This window comes from Delphinapterus leucas, chromosome 17 (assembly GCF_059928025.1).
Source record: "Delphinapterus leucas isolate spDelLeu-1000000601 "Yukka" chromosome 17, BTC_Dleu_Yukka2, whole genome shotgun sequence".
NCBI classification, from domain to species: Eukaryota; Metazoa; Chordata; class Mammalia; order Artiodactyla; family Monodontidae; genus Delphinapterus; species Delphinapterus leucas.
In genome coordinates, this window is record NC_143145.1 from 18,455,574 (window position 1) to 18,473,366 (window position 17,793).

At 35.3% G+C, this 17,793-nt stretch overlaps 1 protein-coding gene across 2 annotated transcripts in view; it reads left to right on the forward strand.

Annotated features, from left to right (window-relative positions):
- Positions 1-17,793, forward strand: part of MRPL13 (mitochondrial ribosomal protein L13) — a 35,681-nt gene that overhangs the window by 198 nt on the left and 17,690 nt on the right. Inside the window, exons 1-5 of one of the 2 annotated variants that reach the window (XM_089898772.1) lie at positions 221-676; positions 3,147-3,270; positions 8,673-8,766; positions 11,449-11,509; positions 17,111-17,197. In XM_089898772.1, the coding sequence (XP_089754898.1) occupies positions 3,192-3,270; positions 8,673-8,766; positions 11,449-11,509; positions 17,111-17,197 (321 nt within the window). In that variant the 5' untranslated portion in view covers positions 221-676; positions 3,147-3,191. Of the gene's footprint in view, positions 1-220; positions 677-3,146; positions 3,271-8,672; positions 8,767-11,448; positions 11,510-17,110; positions 17,198-17,793 lie in introns of those variants that run through there. The other variant, XM_022555605.2, reaches the window with a different exon arrangement.

The window sequence follows — 17,793 nt, forward strand, 5'->3', positions numbered from 1 at the left end:
CCTTGGGCCAGGAGATACTTCGGTGAAGCACAAAGGGTGGTGATTCTGACCACCACTTGCTGTCGTTTTCTTGGTACTCCTACCCTCCCCTTTTCAGTCAACCCCTCTCGTGTTTCTTTCCCCCACCCCCCTCGGGAAGAAGGAGGGAAGGTCAGAGAGGTAATAAGCTGGATCATATAGGGCATTGTAGACTATTGTAAGAGTTTGATTTACTGAGCAAAATAAGGGGAGTAACATGATCTCGCTTAACTGTTAAAAGGAGCATTCCGACTGCTGAGTCGAGAATAGACTGTACAGAGATGGGGATTGGTGGAGAAGAGAACCAAAGAATCTGTTTGGAGGCTATTGAAATAATCCCGGCTAGACATGATGGTGGCACAAACCAGACTTAGTAACTGTGTAGTATTGAAAAGTGCTCACGTTCCGTTTGAAGGTGGAGCCAACAGGATTTCCTGCAGGACTGTATGTGCGCCGACAGCAAAAGAAAAAACAAGGATTATTCCAGGTTTTTTTGTTTCAACAACCGGAAGAACGTTCCATCAACTGAGATAGGCAAGGCTGAGATTGAAGCAGGTTTCAGGAGGAAGAGCAGGAGTTGGTCTAAGCTGCCTCTTAGTCTAGTCCTGCTCCAAGTGTGATTCCTTCCTTGGACTGTTTGTTACCTGTCCCTAATGAGGTAAATACAGGAAGTAAAATTAAACATTAAAAAACTGTAGCAGGGCTTCCCTGGTGGCGCAGTGGTTGAGAGTCCGCCTATCGATGCAGGGGACACGGGTTCGTGCCCCGGTCCGGGAAGATCCCACATGCCGCGGAGCGGCTGGGCCCGTGAACCATGGCCGCTGAGCCTGCGCGTCTGGAGCCAGTGCTCCGCAACAAAACTGTAGCAATTTGACATTGTGGCAGTGTTTTAATTGTTTTATCAAAGGTTTTGTTTTTTGTTTTGTTTTTTCTATCAGGTATTGGTCTGCAGAGGATTGGGGAAAAACTAGTCTTCTGCTGCATATGGTTTAAGAAGCACTGTAGTGTATATGCCAGGTGGGCAATTGAATGCAAGTGTAGAGTTCAGGAAAGAGGTCCAGGCTGGAGATGTAAATTAGGGAATCATAAACATACAAATGGCATTTAAAGTTATGGGTCTGGATGAAGCCTGTGTGGAAATGTGTAAGGAGAAGAGAGGAGGACCAAGAACAGTTCTGGAACATTTCAACATTTCAGAGGCAAGAGAAAGAACTAGCATGATAGGAAAACAAAACAAAACAAAGCAATAGAGGGTGGTGTCCTGGAAATCAAGTGAAGAAAGAATACTGGGGAGAGGGGAATGATCAACTGTGTCAAAGACTTAGAATTGACCAGTGGATTTAGTAATGTGAAGGTCATGGTAAACTTGGCAGGCAGTAGTGTGCTGGTGATGGTGTGGGAAGATAAAAGCCAGGGTGGAGTAGGCTGAAGAGAGAATGAGGAGAGACAAATTAAAGTAAAGACAACACTTTGCAAGAGTTTGCTACAAAGAAGAGGAAAAAAATGAGGCAGTCGCTGGTAGGGAAGGGAGGTCAGGAGTTTGTTTTTTTTTATGGATAATTTTAATCATACATAAAAGTAGATATCACCCAATTTCAAAAATCTCACAGCCAATATCATTTAATCTGTACCCCCATTCATTTATTTCTCTTACTTATGAATTTGAGGTAAATCTCATTATTTCATCAGTAAATATTTCAATATGTTCTTTACAAGATAAGGATTTTTTAAAAAATCCCATTACCATTTATCAAAGCTAAATGGAAATTTAACAGCAATTCCTTAGTATCCTCAAATATCCAGTATGTGTTCAAGTTTCCAATTTTCTCACACATATCATGTATATTATATAAATATGTAATATTTTTACGGTTTCTTCCTTTGGATTAGGATCCAAAGTAGCAATAAGTTGCTATTTTTTTTATGTCTCTCTTAATAATAGGTTCCTTTTCCTGTCTTTTTTTCTTACAGTTTATTGAAGAAACAAGATTGTCCTGTAGACAATTGAATTGAATTTTTTTTTTTTTTTTTTAGTTCATAAGCTGAGAGAGGTATGGAAAGTATATGGGCTAGAAGCTCATTATTTGCAAAGGACATGATCATCTATGTAAAAACTGGAATTTACAAAAAGTTACTAGAACTGACAAATGAGTTTAGCAAGGTTGCAGGATACAAGACCAAAATACAAAAATGTAGTGCATTTCTATATACTAGCAACAATCAGAAATTTAAATTAAAAATACAATACCATTTACAATGGCATCAAAATATATGAAATAAACTTGACAAAAGATGTAAAAGGGGAATGGGGTAGAGACTAGAAAAATGAGAACAGGAAAACAGCAGATTGGTAAGCAGTTTTATAAGCTGATTTGAGATTTGTGATAATTAAATTTAAGATAAAACCAGAGAGCCTAGTTGTACTTTTTCCAGCACTGTTTGGCTGCTTGTGTATATCCATAGAGAAAGCATCTGATCAAGATCTTTCTGGCCTGTGCTTTTCTTAGAGTTTGAAGGCAGTGATGGACACTGCAAAGACAGTGGTTTAGTCCTGAGCCAGCCTAAGATGTCTATCTAAGGCAGTGTTTTAAAATTTAAGTTTATTCAACATCATCCATCAATGCTTTTCCAGCTACATTCTGCTATTAAACTCTCCCTTGGAATTAAACTCCTGAATAGTCTTAGTTCATAATTGGCCACTCATCTTTCAATGTTAATGTACCTTCCCATCTCAAAATATTTTTGAAGACCTTCATAAACAACTTCTACTTTCATAAGAGCTTTTCGTCACCCCTCCAGATTCTATTCTATGTGGTACAAAAAATATAAGTTATAATGTAAAGGGAAATAATATCTTTGGAATGTTTTTAAAAGAGCATAATCCATATTGCTAATAGAAAAGCAAGCAGGAAAGATTACTGTGTTAATCTTTGCAGAATAATGAGAACAGATCCCGCTTTTCCAGAAATAGAAATGAGAACAAAACAAAAAAATTATTTAGTGATAGGATCTTTTTTCATAATAATTATTGATGTTAACTGTAGATTATGTGTGATAGTATATAATAGCAAACTCAGCTGTTTCCATTTAATTAGAATTTTCTTTGTTTCCTCTTCTGTCTTTTCAAGCAATGGGCCACTTTTGCTCGAGTTTGGTATCTCTTAGATGGGAAAATGCAGCCTCCTGGCAAACTTGCTGCCCTGGCATCAGTTAAACTTCAAGGATTGCATAAACCTGTGTACCATCAACTGAGTGAGTATCATTTTAGACCTGTTATTGGTAATCACAGTTTTCATGTCAGGATAGAATTTTGAAGATGTTTGACTGGGCTGTTTTTTTTATTTTTTATTTATTTTTTATTTTTGGTTGTGTTGGGGGTCTTTGCTGCTGCACGCAGGCTTTCTCTAGCTGTGGTGAACGGAGGCTACTCTTCCTTGCGGTACATGAGCTTCTCATTGTGGTGGCTTCTCTTGCTGCGGAGCACAGGCCCTAGGCACGTGGGCTTCAGTAGTTGTGGCACGTGGGCTCAGTAGTTGTGGCTCACGGGCTCTAGAGCATAGGCTCAATAGTTGTGGCGCACGGGCTTAGTTGCTCCACGGCATGTGGGATCTTCCGGGACCAGGGCTCGAACCCGTGTCCCCTGCATTGGCAGGCAGATTCTAAACCACTGCGCCACCAGGGAAGCCCTGGGCTGTTTTAAGGATCTCTTTTTTACTGAGAATCCCTTATCCCATTCTTGCTAAAAACCTGTTGGGGGCGGGACTTCCCTGTAAGATCCAAGTATCAGTTCTTACTCTTCATCTTGCCTGACCTGTCAACAGCGTTTTTTGTAGTTGATCATAGTTTAAACTTTATTTTGAAACTTGAAATATACAAAGATATATTTAGATAGATAGAGATATATTCCTCTGCCTATATATAAATATAGATAATATTTTAAAGAAAATTAATAATAATGGTGGTGAAATGAATACCCATACACTCAGCATTTGGGTTGTTTTCCTCTTTTTTGCCGTTACAAACAACATTGCTATCAGTATTCTTGTACCTTTTTCCCAGGGCACATGTGGAAGAGTTTCTCTGAGGTCTGTCTGTAGGACAGGAATTACTGGGTTGAAAATGGGAACCTAATTAGTCTTTATATGCAGGTGTTTTCATTATTCCTCATCTCAGTAACATTGATATTGTCGTTCTTTTTAGTTCTGACTACTCTGGTAAATGGGAGATGCTCTTTCTTTGTCATTTTAATTTGCATTTTCCTGACTGCACATGGAGCTGAGAATCTTTTCATTTGTTTATTGGCCTTTTGTCATTTCCCATTTTGTAAAAGGTCTATGCATTTCTTTTTCCCATTTTTCCACTGAGTTGTTTGTCCTTTACTTCTTTCTAACTTTTATTATAAAATTTTTCACATTTTCAGAAAAGTTCAAAGAGTAGTACAGTGAATTTCTCTATACCAGCCACCTAGATTACACAATTATTAATATTTTATCATATTTTTTACTCAATGATTTGAAAATAAATTACAGATATCATTATACCTCTCCCTAAATATTTCAGCATATGTCTCCCAAGAACAAAGATATTCTCCTATGTAACCCAAATGCCATTATCACACCTAAATATTAACTTTTATAGCCCTTCCTGTATATATGGCCATCGTTTGTCATATTGTTTTTCTGGGAAATTGTATGTCAGTTTTCAAATAAACATGTTTACAGTGATTATGAACACATGAAACATACCCAGTATATGTTAGAAAAAACTTAAAACAACATATTTGTAAATTGAAAATTGCGTGCAGTTTGTTTTGATTTTAGTGACATCTTATGGACATGAAAAGTCCAAAGTTTTGCTGATAAAAGCCAAATATTAAATATAGTGAAACAAAAATGCAATTCATTCTTTAAGAAGTAAATTTCTAATTTCATAGAAAAGCTATTCTCCATTACTAGGGAAGGATGGCCCGACAGGCAGCCCCAAAAGCTCCTCTGGTGTTCTAGCAGCACGCTTATTCATCAGTACTTAAGGAATACTTTTGCAGTAATGACGTGCTTGTAAGGAAGCAGAACTTTAATTCAGCGGACAGAGAAGTGCTACACTTTAAGAAGAATTATGTGGCTACTACTGATTCCACCTTCTCCCAAATTTTGTGAAAGGAGGGCATTCTTCTCCTAACTCCAGATCATCTCGATCTTGACCCAGACCACAGTTTCCATAAAAAAATAACCTTATAAGTGGAACGTTGGTTTGCCACAGCATCTCACAAAGTCCATGGACCTGTATGTATGTTCAGATACATAATGTATACAATATTTGAACCATTTTATAGGCACTCCCTTCTCCTTCTGATTAGAGCTGCCCTCCTGAATGGGAGACTTGGGAGCTCTTTGAACATGTTTGCTTTTCACTGATACAGGAAAAGGAAGGCCACTTGGTGATTTTTGGATTGTGCCTTATTCTTCTTGAGGACTCCATTCTTTTCACTGCCTACAAATTAACCAGTTGAGGAGAACCATATGAGCATTTAAAAGAAGCAAAGGGAAACCTTTCTTAAGCATTATCTAAAGTTATTAGATCATCTTAAAATACTTCTGGTGCACATGGAATGAAATCAAACGCAAGTTTCGCACAGTTCTTAAAGGTTAATGGTATGAATGTTAGCACACCAAACAATTCTAACAATTCACTAGTCTAATCTCTAGTATTCTGCCTTGCATTATTTATTTAAATCTTTTAAGGATTTGTTAGAAAAAAAAGTTTAGAATGCTCTTCTTAAAGTTACGCAGCTAATGTATTTTTCTCTCTTACTATTCAGTTGTGTCAGTCTATTTCAAATATTAACGCTGTGTCATTTAAATTTTACAGTCTTAATCGCACATTTATTCTTCATCTCGCTCCTAGAATATCATTGTACAAAGCACTGAAGCTTTTTGCTCCAGGTTATATCTAGAATGCATGCCTCTTTTAGAAGGAATATTTACATATTATCATAAATTTGAACAACACACCTTGTTCCTCTCACAATGTCTTTACACTCGGTAGATTTTGTGGTAACTTACATGATCATCTGTCACATTAGCCCTGCAGAATTTCAGGGATGCTAAAAACAACTGTTGAAGTAGGCATTTGGACATTTGTCCTTCAAGGCTGGAAACAAACATAAAGGCCAAAGCCAACCTTTGTTGCTTATCACTAAATTGGAACAGCTATTTTTCAAACGTTTCTCAAACCAAATCTTGTAAGGAGACCCAATATGTAAAAGCAGTGTTGCACTGGATGAAGGAGACCTTAGATTCCCTGACATAAACCTTTGAGTTTTCCCTTTGATTAAAGTAGTTGGAGTTTTATTTGGCCATTTAATATAGCACCTAATATTACAAAAAGAAATCAAATAAGGTCAGAAATCTAAGTTGATAAATTTTTGTAAATAAACTCAATTCCTTTTTCTAAAAATTGCTTATTACTAAACCTTAACTTTAAAAAAAAGTTTTAAAGTTTGAAAGATATTAATTAACTTCCACCATCTCTTGATCAGGCAGTAGAGTTCCAATTTATATGTATTTGGTGCATATTGTAAAATGTAAAATGTTTCAATTAAAAATTTAAAATGACATATATCTATTTATTTGGATTAACAGAAATTTAGATAGAAATGATTGCACTGTATCCAGGATTTTAGGCTTTAATCATAATATTAGCTTTTGTTTTAATACGTAGTGCAGTTAAAAAAGATTTAATTGCTGGTTGGTTTTAATTAGAGACAGTGAAGAAGTGCTTCTAAGAATTATTAAATACAGTAGAGATTTGGCATAAGTTATTAAGGGAGAATAATTTTTCCCAGATTAGATGTTCATACCTTAGAGCTGAAAGAACACGATTTTCACCTGATTTGTGGTATTCTTTCTAATGTCCCTTGAAAGATCCTTTTTGAAGTAAAAATGTGTTTTGAATGGCGCAAAATGCTTTTTGCATATTTAAAGCTTAAACAACATTTAAAAAATAAATTCAGGTTTATTAGAAAGTTAAAGATTCCATTTTTCCTCCAAATAGGTGTCACAGAAAGAGCCTGAACAGGGAGTTAAATACCTTGGTGTGAGCTTTGACAAATCACTTAATCTTAACAAGCCTTAGCTTCTTCAACTGTAAGTGTCCGGTTGAAAGCTAACGTAATTTCGGCATTATTTGGGACTGTGTAGGTATCTTCTCGCCCTCTTCATTTGTTCTTCAGGTTCATTTGCCCAGCTGCCTTAGGAGCCCACCATGGGTCACTTTTGGGAACTTTAGTCACTTAATTTGCCAAATAGTCAAACTTTCCTTTTCAACCAGCTAACAGCAAGCTTCCCGTTCCCAGATCTTTCCTTCCCACCCCTGGATTCCCTTACACGCTAATGAAGAAAACTCACCTGCTTTATCCTCTTTCCTTTACCCTTGCCTTATATAAACTATGAACTTCTCACTGAAAATTCTGTCACTCAAATTCAAGCTCTGCATAGCCTCTTATAATGTAATCTTCAGTTTTGAGATACTGTACTTATTTATACTTATTTTTTCAGTGGTGATTTTGTTTGTTTATTTGTTTGTTTTTTTGCGGTACGCGGGCCTCTCACTGTTGTGGCCTCTCCTGTTGCGGAGCACAGGCTCCAGAGGCGCAGGCTCAGTGGCCATGGCTCACGGGCCCAGCCGCTCCGCAGCATGTGGGATCTTCCAGGACCGGGGCACGAACCCGCGTACCCTGCATCGGCAGGCGGATTCTCAACCACTGTGCCACCAGGGAAGCCCTCAGTGGTGATTTTTTTCAAATAAATAACCTTTAAGAATCTTGAAGTTTGTTTTTCTATTAGTAGAATAGGCACTTAATAAATGTTTCTGACTACTTGATTTTGTCGTGTACAGTGACTTGTGAAAACTTACATGTTGACTTTTTAGGTTTTTTTTTTTTTAGATGAACAGACAGGCCTAGGGGTACTTTTCACTGGAAAATTAATCCAAAACATATATTTTGATTTTCATATCATCTGTTGCATCAAGTATATGTGTACTCATAGTTGCTAGTGGCGATTTAAATTTAACTAGTTAAATGTGTTTGGAAAAAAACCTTGGGTTAGTAGTAGTTAAGCATAAGATCCTAGTATTCTTTTCTCTGAATTTGAAAAGAATAATCAATTGTGATGTTTTACATTTGTTTCCAATTTACCTGTTGGTAAAACAAACCATTTTTCATCTATATGCATATTGTTTTCATTTTCTCTTTTATTTTTAAGGGAAAATTTGTATGAGATATTTAAAAGTGGTGAAGTGTAATTATTAATAGTACATTTTAATGAAGTGTAATTATTAATCAGCAGAGAAAATAGGAGTAACAGTAGTTTGCCTTTAAAAGGTGTCATTGTTATTGGGATCTTTATTGAATTCTCTTTTACCTTCCAGTGTTGATTTTCCAACTGTCTAGCCAACTCTTTCGATGCTTAGATGTTATGTGAAAGAGAAACGTAAATCTATTCAATGATTTTGATGTTGCACTGACTTGCTTTATATTTTTTGATGTGTTTTTTTGACTTTGATAAGCTTTATAAAAAACCAAGCTCACTTTTTCTTAAAGTCAAGAATTTTCATATAAAATCTTTCTTTTTCTTTGTTCTTTTTAAATCTAGGTGACTGTGGAGATCATGTTGTCATAATGAACACAAGGCACATTGCATTTTCTGGAAACAAATGGGAACAAAAAGTATACTCCTCACATACTGGGTAAGATAATGCTTTTGTTAGGGAAGATAGGCAGTTGAATATATTACTTTAAGAATATTATTGGTCTTATTTAAAAGAAAAAGGTTTTTTCGAAATTTAAGAAAATCCCAATTTTGTTCATGCCACATGTATGATTTACTCAATCAAAAACACCGCAATACTGTACCAAATACTCATGATTACCTGAGAATATTTGTTTTTCCTGGAAGCTTTTCATATAACCTCTCTGATCTAGATTCTTCTCATTTTTTAGTTAGTCTTCTCACTTCTTTCTGTTTCCTATAATTCATCTTACTGCTGTTTCCAGAACCATCTTGAACTTCTAAAAGCACATGAGATGTTGAAAGAATGGTGAGTGAAATCCCAAGTTTGGAAGATGCCTAAAATCTCCACAACATGCCTTTCAAGTTATAGGTCTGCCTATCTGAATAGTAGCTATCTCCTAGCTCATGAGGCAGCCCATTCATTCTGCCTTTGATGTGGTCTAAATTTTGGAAAGATCTCAATGCTCTTGAGTCATCATCTGTTCTCCTCTAGCTTTCAGAATGGTCTTTGTCCTTTTTTGGACACTGTAAAATTATATCTTCCACAGGACATCCTTCAGATAGTTTTGAGACAATGATCAGCAAGTACCCACTGATCTGTCTTTTCTCTAGACTAAACACCTGTAGTTCCTTCAAAGTTCTTTTTATGGCTTCCATTCAGATGTCTTATCTCCATTATACCTTGGTCACTGTTCTCTGGGTGCAATCACTGCTTACCAGTATCTTTCTTAACTAAATACACTCACCTGGCTGTGTTTTAGTGGTTTTCTGGTATAATGTGACTCCACCATCTTTCAGTTATGCAGTCTTCTATTGTAGTGGAACTTTTCTTCAAGGCCATATCACTATGTGCTACATTGAGTTCACCATCAGCTAAAACTTATAGGTCTTTTTCAAACATGCTGCTGTTCAACCATGTATCCTCCTTCCTGTGTATTTTAGTTGCATTCTAATCAACTGTAGTACCTTAAGTTTACTCCATGTAAATTGTATCTCTGGCCTTCTAAGATCTTTTGAGATGTTGATTATGTCATGTAATGTGTCAGTTAACCCCTCAGTTTCAGGTCATGTACAAATTTAATTAAGCATACCTTCTTCAGTATCATGCAAGATATGATTAAAAATGTTGGCTTTTCATTCTTGATCAAAATTATTTTTTTTTTTATTTCCAAGTGCACCTTCATCTTAGACAGGCAGACTTTGATATTCCCATCTGTTTCTTTTCCTCTCTTGCCCAAGTAGGTCTTAAATGCTTGGAATAACTTTTTTGCTTCCATTAGCCAGCCTTTGCCCATTCCTACACTTAAACACTTTCGTGAACTCTTTATTTAATGTAACAAAAATGAATTCACATCCATCTTTAGTAATTTTTACTGTTGGTAAATCTCTATATACAAGCCAAGTTTTAAAATTTACAGGTAATTGGGAAAGAAATATGAAAATACAAGATAACAATGTGATAAAACATAAAGTATTTTTTTCCTGGAGAGAAAGAATACAGGAATAGAAGTCTAGACAGGTATTTCTTTTTCTGAGGCTGAAATTCCATGAAGCAAATGAAAGAGCATCAGTTTGAAAATTATCCATCTTTCTCAGCAAATTTCTAAATTTGCTTTCTTAAATTTTATTCCTAAAACGTGGTTCTCTAAATCATCTTTAAAATGTTTTCAAGTCTTGTTGAAAGAAACTTATAAAAGGAATCATATTTAGGTAACCTTACATTTTTCTTGCAGAGTCTATTGCCTTTACATTTTATTTTTCCCTTCCTCAAAAATCATTACCATTCAGTGTAATAAAACCTTGCATCTGTATGTTGTTTCTGTTTTAAATTTCTTAAGCACTGTCACTTGACTCTGATAAAAATCTTGAGAGGTAGATGGGGCAGATATTATCATTTTTCTTATATGAGCAAAGTCATATATAAAGAGATGAAATGAGTTGCCTAATATTATACTGGTAGCCACTGGCAAAACCTAGATTCCAGACCTGGATCTGGGGTATTCAAGTTACCAAGATGCCTCCAGTACTATCCCAAATTTTTTTTTAATCTACATTTTATATATAATTTTGATCTGAACACAATGAAATATTTTATTACTTAGAACCAACATATGACTTCCTGTTAATAGGAAACAGGAGCACGACTTGTTTAGAGTATTAACTTGCCTTCAGAACCAAGTAGTCTACCACTATTTTCTCCAAACCTGACCCCTAGCTTATTCACTTTGTCTGATTTGTCAGGGAATGTGAAACATTCTGGCACTTTGCTTTTTTTTTTTTTTTTTAATTCAAGCAGTGATAAACTAAGCAGTGATAAAAATGTTTGACTGAATGAGTGAATGAATGAATGATGGATAACTTTAACTTCCAGTAGAAATATAAATAGTTAGCCAAGAAATTTTCTAAGATGTGGAACTTTTTATGAAATAATGATTGCTAATTTGACCACTTAAGAGAATAGCATTTCAAATAGCATAGGTTACTGCTTAATTTTTAAGACATTGATGAACAGCATAGTTTCGAGAAACAAGTATAATTTCATAATAAAAATAGTTTTCATATTATAAAAGAATGTTCATTTCAAGAATACTGTACCATAGCCTACTCCCAATTTTAATGACTTTGTTTCTTTTAATAGCTACCCAGGTGGATTTAGACAAGTAACAGCCGCTCAGCTTCACCAGAAGGATCCAGTGGCAGTAAGTTTATAGTATTTTTTATTATATCACACAAGTTTTGATAGGTATTATTTCGTTATCATTCAATTCTATATGTTTTCTAATTAGTATGTTTTGCATTTAGTCAAAGAATTTTGATGCTTTTCTTTTTAATTTCTTAACATCTGCCTGATCACCTAGAATATGATATGATTGCTGAAAATGTTTGGGGGAGACAGATGTATGTTTATATGTGTGTATATATGTTTATACTTCCATTATATCAAATATGCTAAGTATGTTGTTCCAATCTTATATTCTCACTGACATTTTCGTTGTTGTTGTTCACTTGATTTACTGATTACCTGAGTTATGTTAAAATCTCACTTGTGGATTTATTAATTTTTCCTTGTAGTTCTGTCAGTTTTTTGTTCTGTATGTTTTGAAGATTTAGTGTTAGATGAATTAACTTAAGTTTGGGATTATAATCTTCTTAAGGAATTGATCCAGGTATATACTGACTCTATCTCCAATAATGCTTTTCAACTTGAGGTCTGTTCTTTTTATATATTAATATAGCTATATCAACCAGTTTTTTAATTTTGTTTGCCTCATATATCATTTTACAGTTTAATTTTAAACTTCACTGAGCTAGATTTTATTTTCTTTTTTTATCCCCTTCTTTCTTGCCTTCTTTTGGTTTGACTGAGTTTGCTTATTAGAAGTCTAGGATTAATCAATATCTTTACTTTCCTCAAAATCAAATCAAGGCCCCTAGAAGATTATTAATACTTATTAATACCTTTCAATCTGTATGTTTTCTCTGTTCAAGATTTTTAAAAACTCTTAAAATTCAGCATTCTTGTTATTGTCTTATACTGTTACTGATTCTTTATGGTCTTCTTTGCTTACGATCGCTTCTTGTAACTGGGATCAATGACCTTCTCCTTGAAGTACTTCTTGTTGACATTCCTATCATAACATTCTGAATAGTGAACTCTCCTTTTCTGTCTGAAGCTATATTTTTGCCTTCATTCTTGATAGTTTTGCTTTTATATGCAATTCTAGGATAACTGATTTTTTCTCTCAGCCTTTTGAAACTATGATTCACGTAGATTTTAGTGTCCATTATTACTGTTGATATCAGATGTCACTTTAATTGTTTCTTTGTGTGTATTCTGTCTTTTCTTTCTGAATACTTTTAAGATCTTTCCGTCGGCTTTGGTTTTTATATGTTTCTTTTTGAGCTTCGTCATTTGTTTTGCTTGCGGATTGGTGTCTTCCGAAAATTCGTCAGCTCTTCTATGTATCTTCTAACATCGGCTCCCTTTATTCTCTGTCCTTTCCCTTTGGAAATCAGATTATACATACATACACAAATAACTTCAATTATTGTATTTTTTTCCTTTTCTTGAAGCTTTTACTGTTTGTTTCTTTTTCAAATTTGCTGGTCGGTTTTGACAGTCTTCTGTTCCCTTTGTCATACTTTGGTTCCCTCTTATATTTCTTTAAAGATATTAAACGTAATTCTTAGCATTTATGTCTGATTCTGATATTTGTGGTCTTTGTGGGTTTGCAATTTATTGTTTCTGTTCAGGATACTTGGAAAGTATATGTACCTTGGAACTTCATCTCTGGGAATTTTTGAGACCTACATTAAAAATGAATTTCTTCAAAAAAGATTTACTTAGCTTCTGGCAGGTACATGGGGCCATATATATGTATATACCTATATATATATACATATATATAGGTATATATATGGCACCCTAAGACCTCTTTAAGCTGTACTTTCGACCCCTGGATTTTGGTCCCCATAAAAAGGGTGAATTTGGGGCCTTGTAAGGTCAGGTTCATAGTTCAGCAGTTATCTCTCAGGAAAGACTTTTGTTTTTTCATTTCCTCACTCAGCACCCTGAGTATTGCCTTTCTGTTGAGAAGCTGGGTTTATGAGGTCATCTTGATCCTACCTCCTAACTCCGAAGTCATAGTCCTGCAAAACCCAAGACCTGCACTAAACTGATGCCCTCAAGGCCAATGCCAGCCCTAGGACTCTTTTGTCCTTTCTTTTACTTTTGGCCTCTAGTCAGTTCCATGCTTTTAAAAAGATTTAAAAAGCAATCCTGTTAACTTCACTAATGTTTATTATGTTATCATTAGAGTTATATACTGGGAGAAATTTCTAATCCAAATGCTTGTCCTCAGTATTGCTAAAAGCAGATCCTCCTTTTGCCATTTCACAGTTTTATTTTTTCTTCCTTAACTCTTGATAAGCTAGTCTTTAAACTGTACTCCTAGATTTGGTAGCATTTTCCCCATTGGGACCTTTTTTAGCTTTTTACTTAAATGAGCAAAGTGTTAGACTGTGAAGACACTCCTTTTTACTTCCCTAAAATGGTGAATAAAAATAAATGTCTATTGTCAGGATGCAACCATTTGTTTGGTGTTGTACTGCCTATAATTTTCTTGGCAAAGGTGGTGGTAGGGAAGGGCATGTTTATTATTATAAGGTCTGACATGACATTTAGACGTTCCATGCTTTACTGTTTATTTTTACTTTTCATAATTATAAAAATATGCTCAGAAATTGCCTCTTAAGAAATATTTAATGTTCTGCTTTATAATTCATGTGTCTTTAGATTATCACGGGTCAAAATAAAATATCCTATTTTCACTATTAATATGGATTGCATATAATAGTGGTAAAAAGTTGTTAGGGCTACTGGTAATATATACCAAAACTTTTACAACAAATTATAGTTTTAATACTTATAAATATGTTTCAATGTTTTTAAAATTAGTTTCTAGTTTATTCAGGTATGCTAACTATACACTAGGCGGCAGTATAGTCCAACTTTTGATGTTAAGAATTTGTTTCAAATTATTTTTTATGAACAAAGATTGAAATGCATTGCAAAATGTTTGATGACGGCTTGGGAAATATTTAGAGTTAAATCCATTTGAATTTTTACCTCATTAAAAGATCTTAATTTTTTTTTTAAGTCTTAATTTTGATTGTGTTTCTAAAGAGAATGACATGTTAAGAAGAGGTCAGTTATTTTACTTCCAATTGAAACACTCAGTGTTTTTCTGGAACAGTAGGTCTTCTTCCAGCAGACATAGTTTGCTTATCAGTACTTGGTATATGTGGCTTTTAGGAGAATTTGTTTCATGAAGCCTCTTTCTGATTATTAGTACGATCTTGGAATATTACTTGTAAAGTACATTGATTAACATATTTAAATAGTAGGCTCTTAAATATTTCAATATATTTTTATAATTACATAGATCACTAATTCTAAACTCAAATAAATATATTGATTCAGCGCTTTCCTTATATCCTTTCTCCCTCTCTCATACATTTTAGTTTCCTTAAGAGTATCTGTGTTCTTGTATTTTTCTTCTAATATGGTTCCTTTCTTATGTTTATTCCCTCTCCTATAGTTTATAAAGACACTTTATGTGAAACAAATGTCACGTGCCTGGGTTACAGATTAGATGCGGAAAGTATTTAATACCTATTAACCTTACCTTGTTCTATCTTTCTCACTTTCTGAATTCCTTAGAGTTTATGCTTAAGTCTGTACAGCTAGAATTACTTCATTGCATATGCAAGTTGTGTCACATTTATTTTTGGGGTATGTATATTTGTATGTCTATCATCCCCTTTATCTCTCACCTGGCAGCTTGTAACCCTTTCATACTTTCCAGCTTTCTCTAATTTGAGTGTTATGTTTGCATTTTTTAATAGGGCATATTTTAAAAATACCAACTTGTTAATTCAAGTAAACACAGCTAAATGTTTTTAAGAACATGAAAACCAAATGCCAGGTAACCCTACTAATGCAGCAAAAGTGCTGTTAGGATGATATAATGACAGAAGAATGACTTGCTTACCTAGACAAGATGCTGAGTAGTCTTAACATTGTCACTTTCTACTAAAGACTTTTAAAACATTAAAAATTTTAAAGACTAATATCAGTGCTGCCCAAGAGAAATTTCTGCTATGATGGAAATGTTCTTTGTCTGACCACTTGAAGTGTGGCTTATGTGATTCAGGAACTGAATTTCTAATTGCTTTTAATTTTAACAATGTAAGTCTGTATTTAAATAGTCTCCAGAACATAAAGTCTCAACAGCACTAACACAGAAAATAGATGGAAAATATATATGGGATGCCATTAGCTTTAGTACATAGTGAGGTAGTCTGATGTGATGAGAAGATAAAAGGATCAGGAAATCCTCTTATAGTGCAATCCTATTCCAATGTGTATTGTTTTAATGGGTTTAGTTTCATACATGCCAAATGATATCCTTGAAATATGAGTACAGATGGAAAAAATCAGTTTGACTCTCCAAATGTCTCTTAGTTTTATGAAGCTTTTGCAGTATATTTGTATACACTGTATACCAGGAGGCCCCCAGGAAATTATGGAGCACAAGGTGATACTGCGTGCCTTTCTCTTGACAAAACATACATAAAATCACATTCAGACCAACAGTGAGGATAACCTTAACAAGGGGAAAAGTAAATCATGAAAAGGTTAGTTTGCCATCTTGCGAGTGGGTATGACAGGGAGAAGGGACTTTGTCTTCTTGAAAAGTTACAGAGAGAAACACATTATAGGTGTGTTTGCATGTCCTGTATGTCTGTTCTGGGAGTAAACCTACCTGGATTGAATGCAGCACCACCGCTTAATAGATACATGAAATAGGCAGCGGGGGGGGGGGCAGTTCTGTAACCTCACTAAATTTGTTTCCTCATCTGTGAAGTGGGACTTAGTATCGTAAGCAAGATAACAAATGTAATGCAGCGACTGCTGTACACACAGTAAGTTTTCAGTGAATGCTAGCCATTACCATTGTTACAGACTGGTGACTTACAGAGTCAGTCACATGACTGTATGGTCAGGCACAGTTTATGAATTGGAAACCTCCTGATCTCCCACCTGGAGGAAACGAGATCAAGCCTCCCTAGGATCTGCTGTAACCTGTATGTAATAGGTTATTATTTTTTAAATAAAATTTTTTAAATTATTTATTTTTGGCTGCATTGGGGCTTCGTTGCGGTGCGCAGGCTTCTCACTGCAGTGGCTTCTCTTGTTGCGGAGCACGGGCTCTAGGCACGCAGGCTTCAGTAGTTGCAGCACGTGGGCTTCAATAGTTGTGGCTCGCAGGTTCTAGAGAGCAGGCTCGGTAGTTGTGGCACATGAGCTTAGTTGCTCCACAACATGTGGGACCTTCCTGGACCACGGATGGAACCGGTGTCCCCTGCACTGGCAGGCGGATTCTTAACCACTGCACCACCAGGGAAGCCCTGTAATAGATTATTTGAGCCACAGGTTCTTGTATAAGCTTAAAGAATTTTTTCTAATTCTATCTAAAATTGACACACAAGTTATCTGTTATCTCTTCCTTTTGTCCCTTTTCTAAATAAAAATAAACAGATTCGAAAGAAAATAGTAATGTACAAAATAATAAAAGTTACTTTTCTGTTACTGCCACATATCTGCTTAGGTCTCAGTTTCATTTCTTTCGTATTCATATTGAATCGTAGCCCGCTCGTTTTCATCACTATCTCTTATTGTGTTTATATCTCCAGCACATTTTTCTTATTGAGTCCCCCATGTATCTGTTTTTCAGATTGTTAAACTAGCTATTTATGGCATGCTGCCAAAAAACCTTCACCGAAGAACTCTGATGCAGAGGTTGCATCTTTTCCCAGATGAAGTAAGTCACTGATGATACTTTCTTAAATTTTTTTTAACATCTTTATTGGAGTATAATTGCTTTACAATAGTGTGTTAGTTTCTGCTTTATAAAAAAGTGAATCCGTTATACATATACATATATCCCATATCTCTTCCCTCTTGCGTCTCCCTCCCTCCCACCCTCCCTATCCCACCCCTCTAGGTGGTCACAAATCACCGAGCTGATCTCCCTGTGCTATGCGGCTGCTTCCCACTAGCTATCTACCTTACGTTTGGTAGTGTATATATGTCCATGCCTCTCTCTCACTTCGTCCCAGCTTACCCTTCCCCCTCCCTGTGTCCTCAATTCCATTCTCTAGTAGGTCTGCGTCCTTATTCCCGTCTTGCCCCTAGGTTCTTCATGACCATTTTTTTTTTTTTTTTAGATTCTGTATATATGTGTTAGCGTATGGCATTTGTTTTTCTCTTTGACTTACTTCACTCTGTATGACAGACTCTAGTTCCATCCACCTCACTACAAATAACTCAATTTCATTTCTCTTTATGGCTGAGTAATATTCCATTGTATATATGTGCCACATCTTCTTTATCCATTCATCTGTCGACGGACACTTA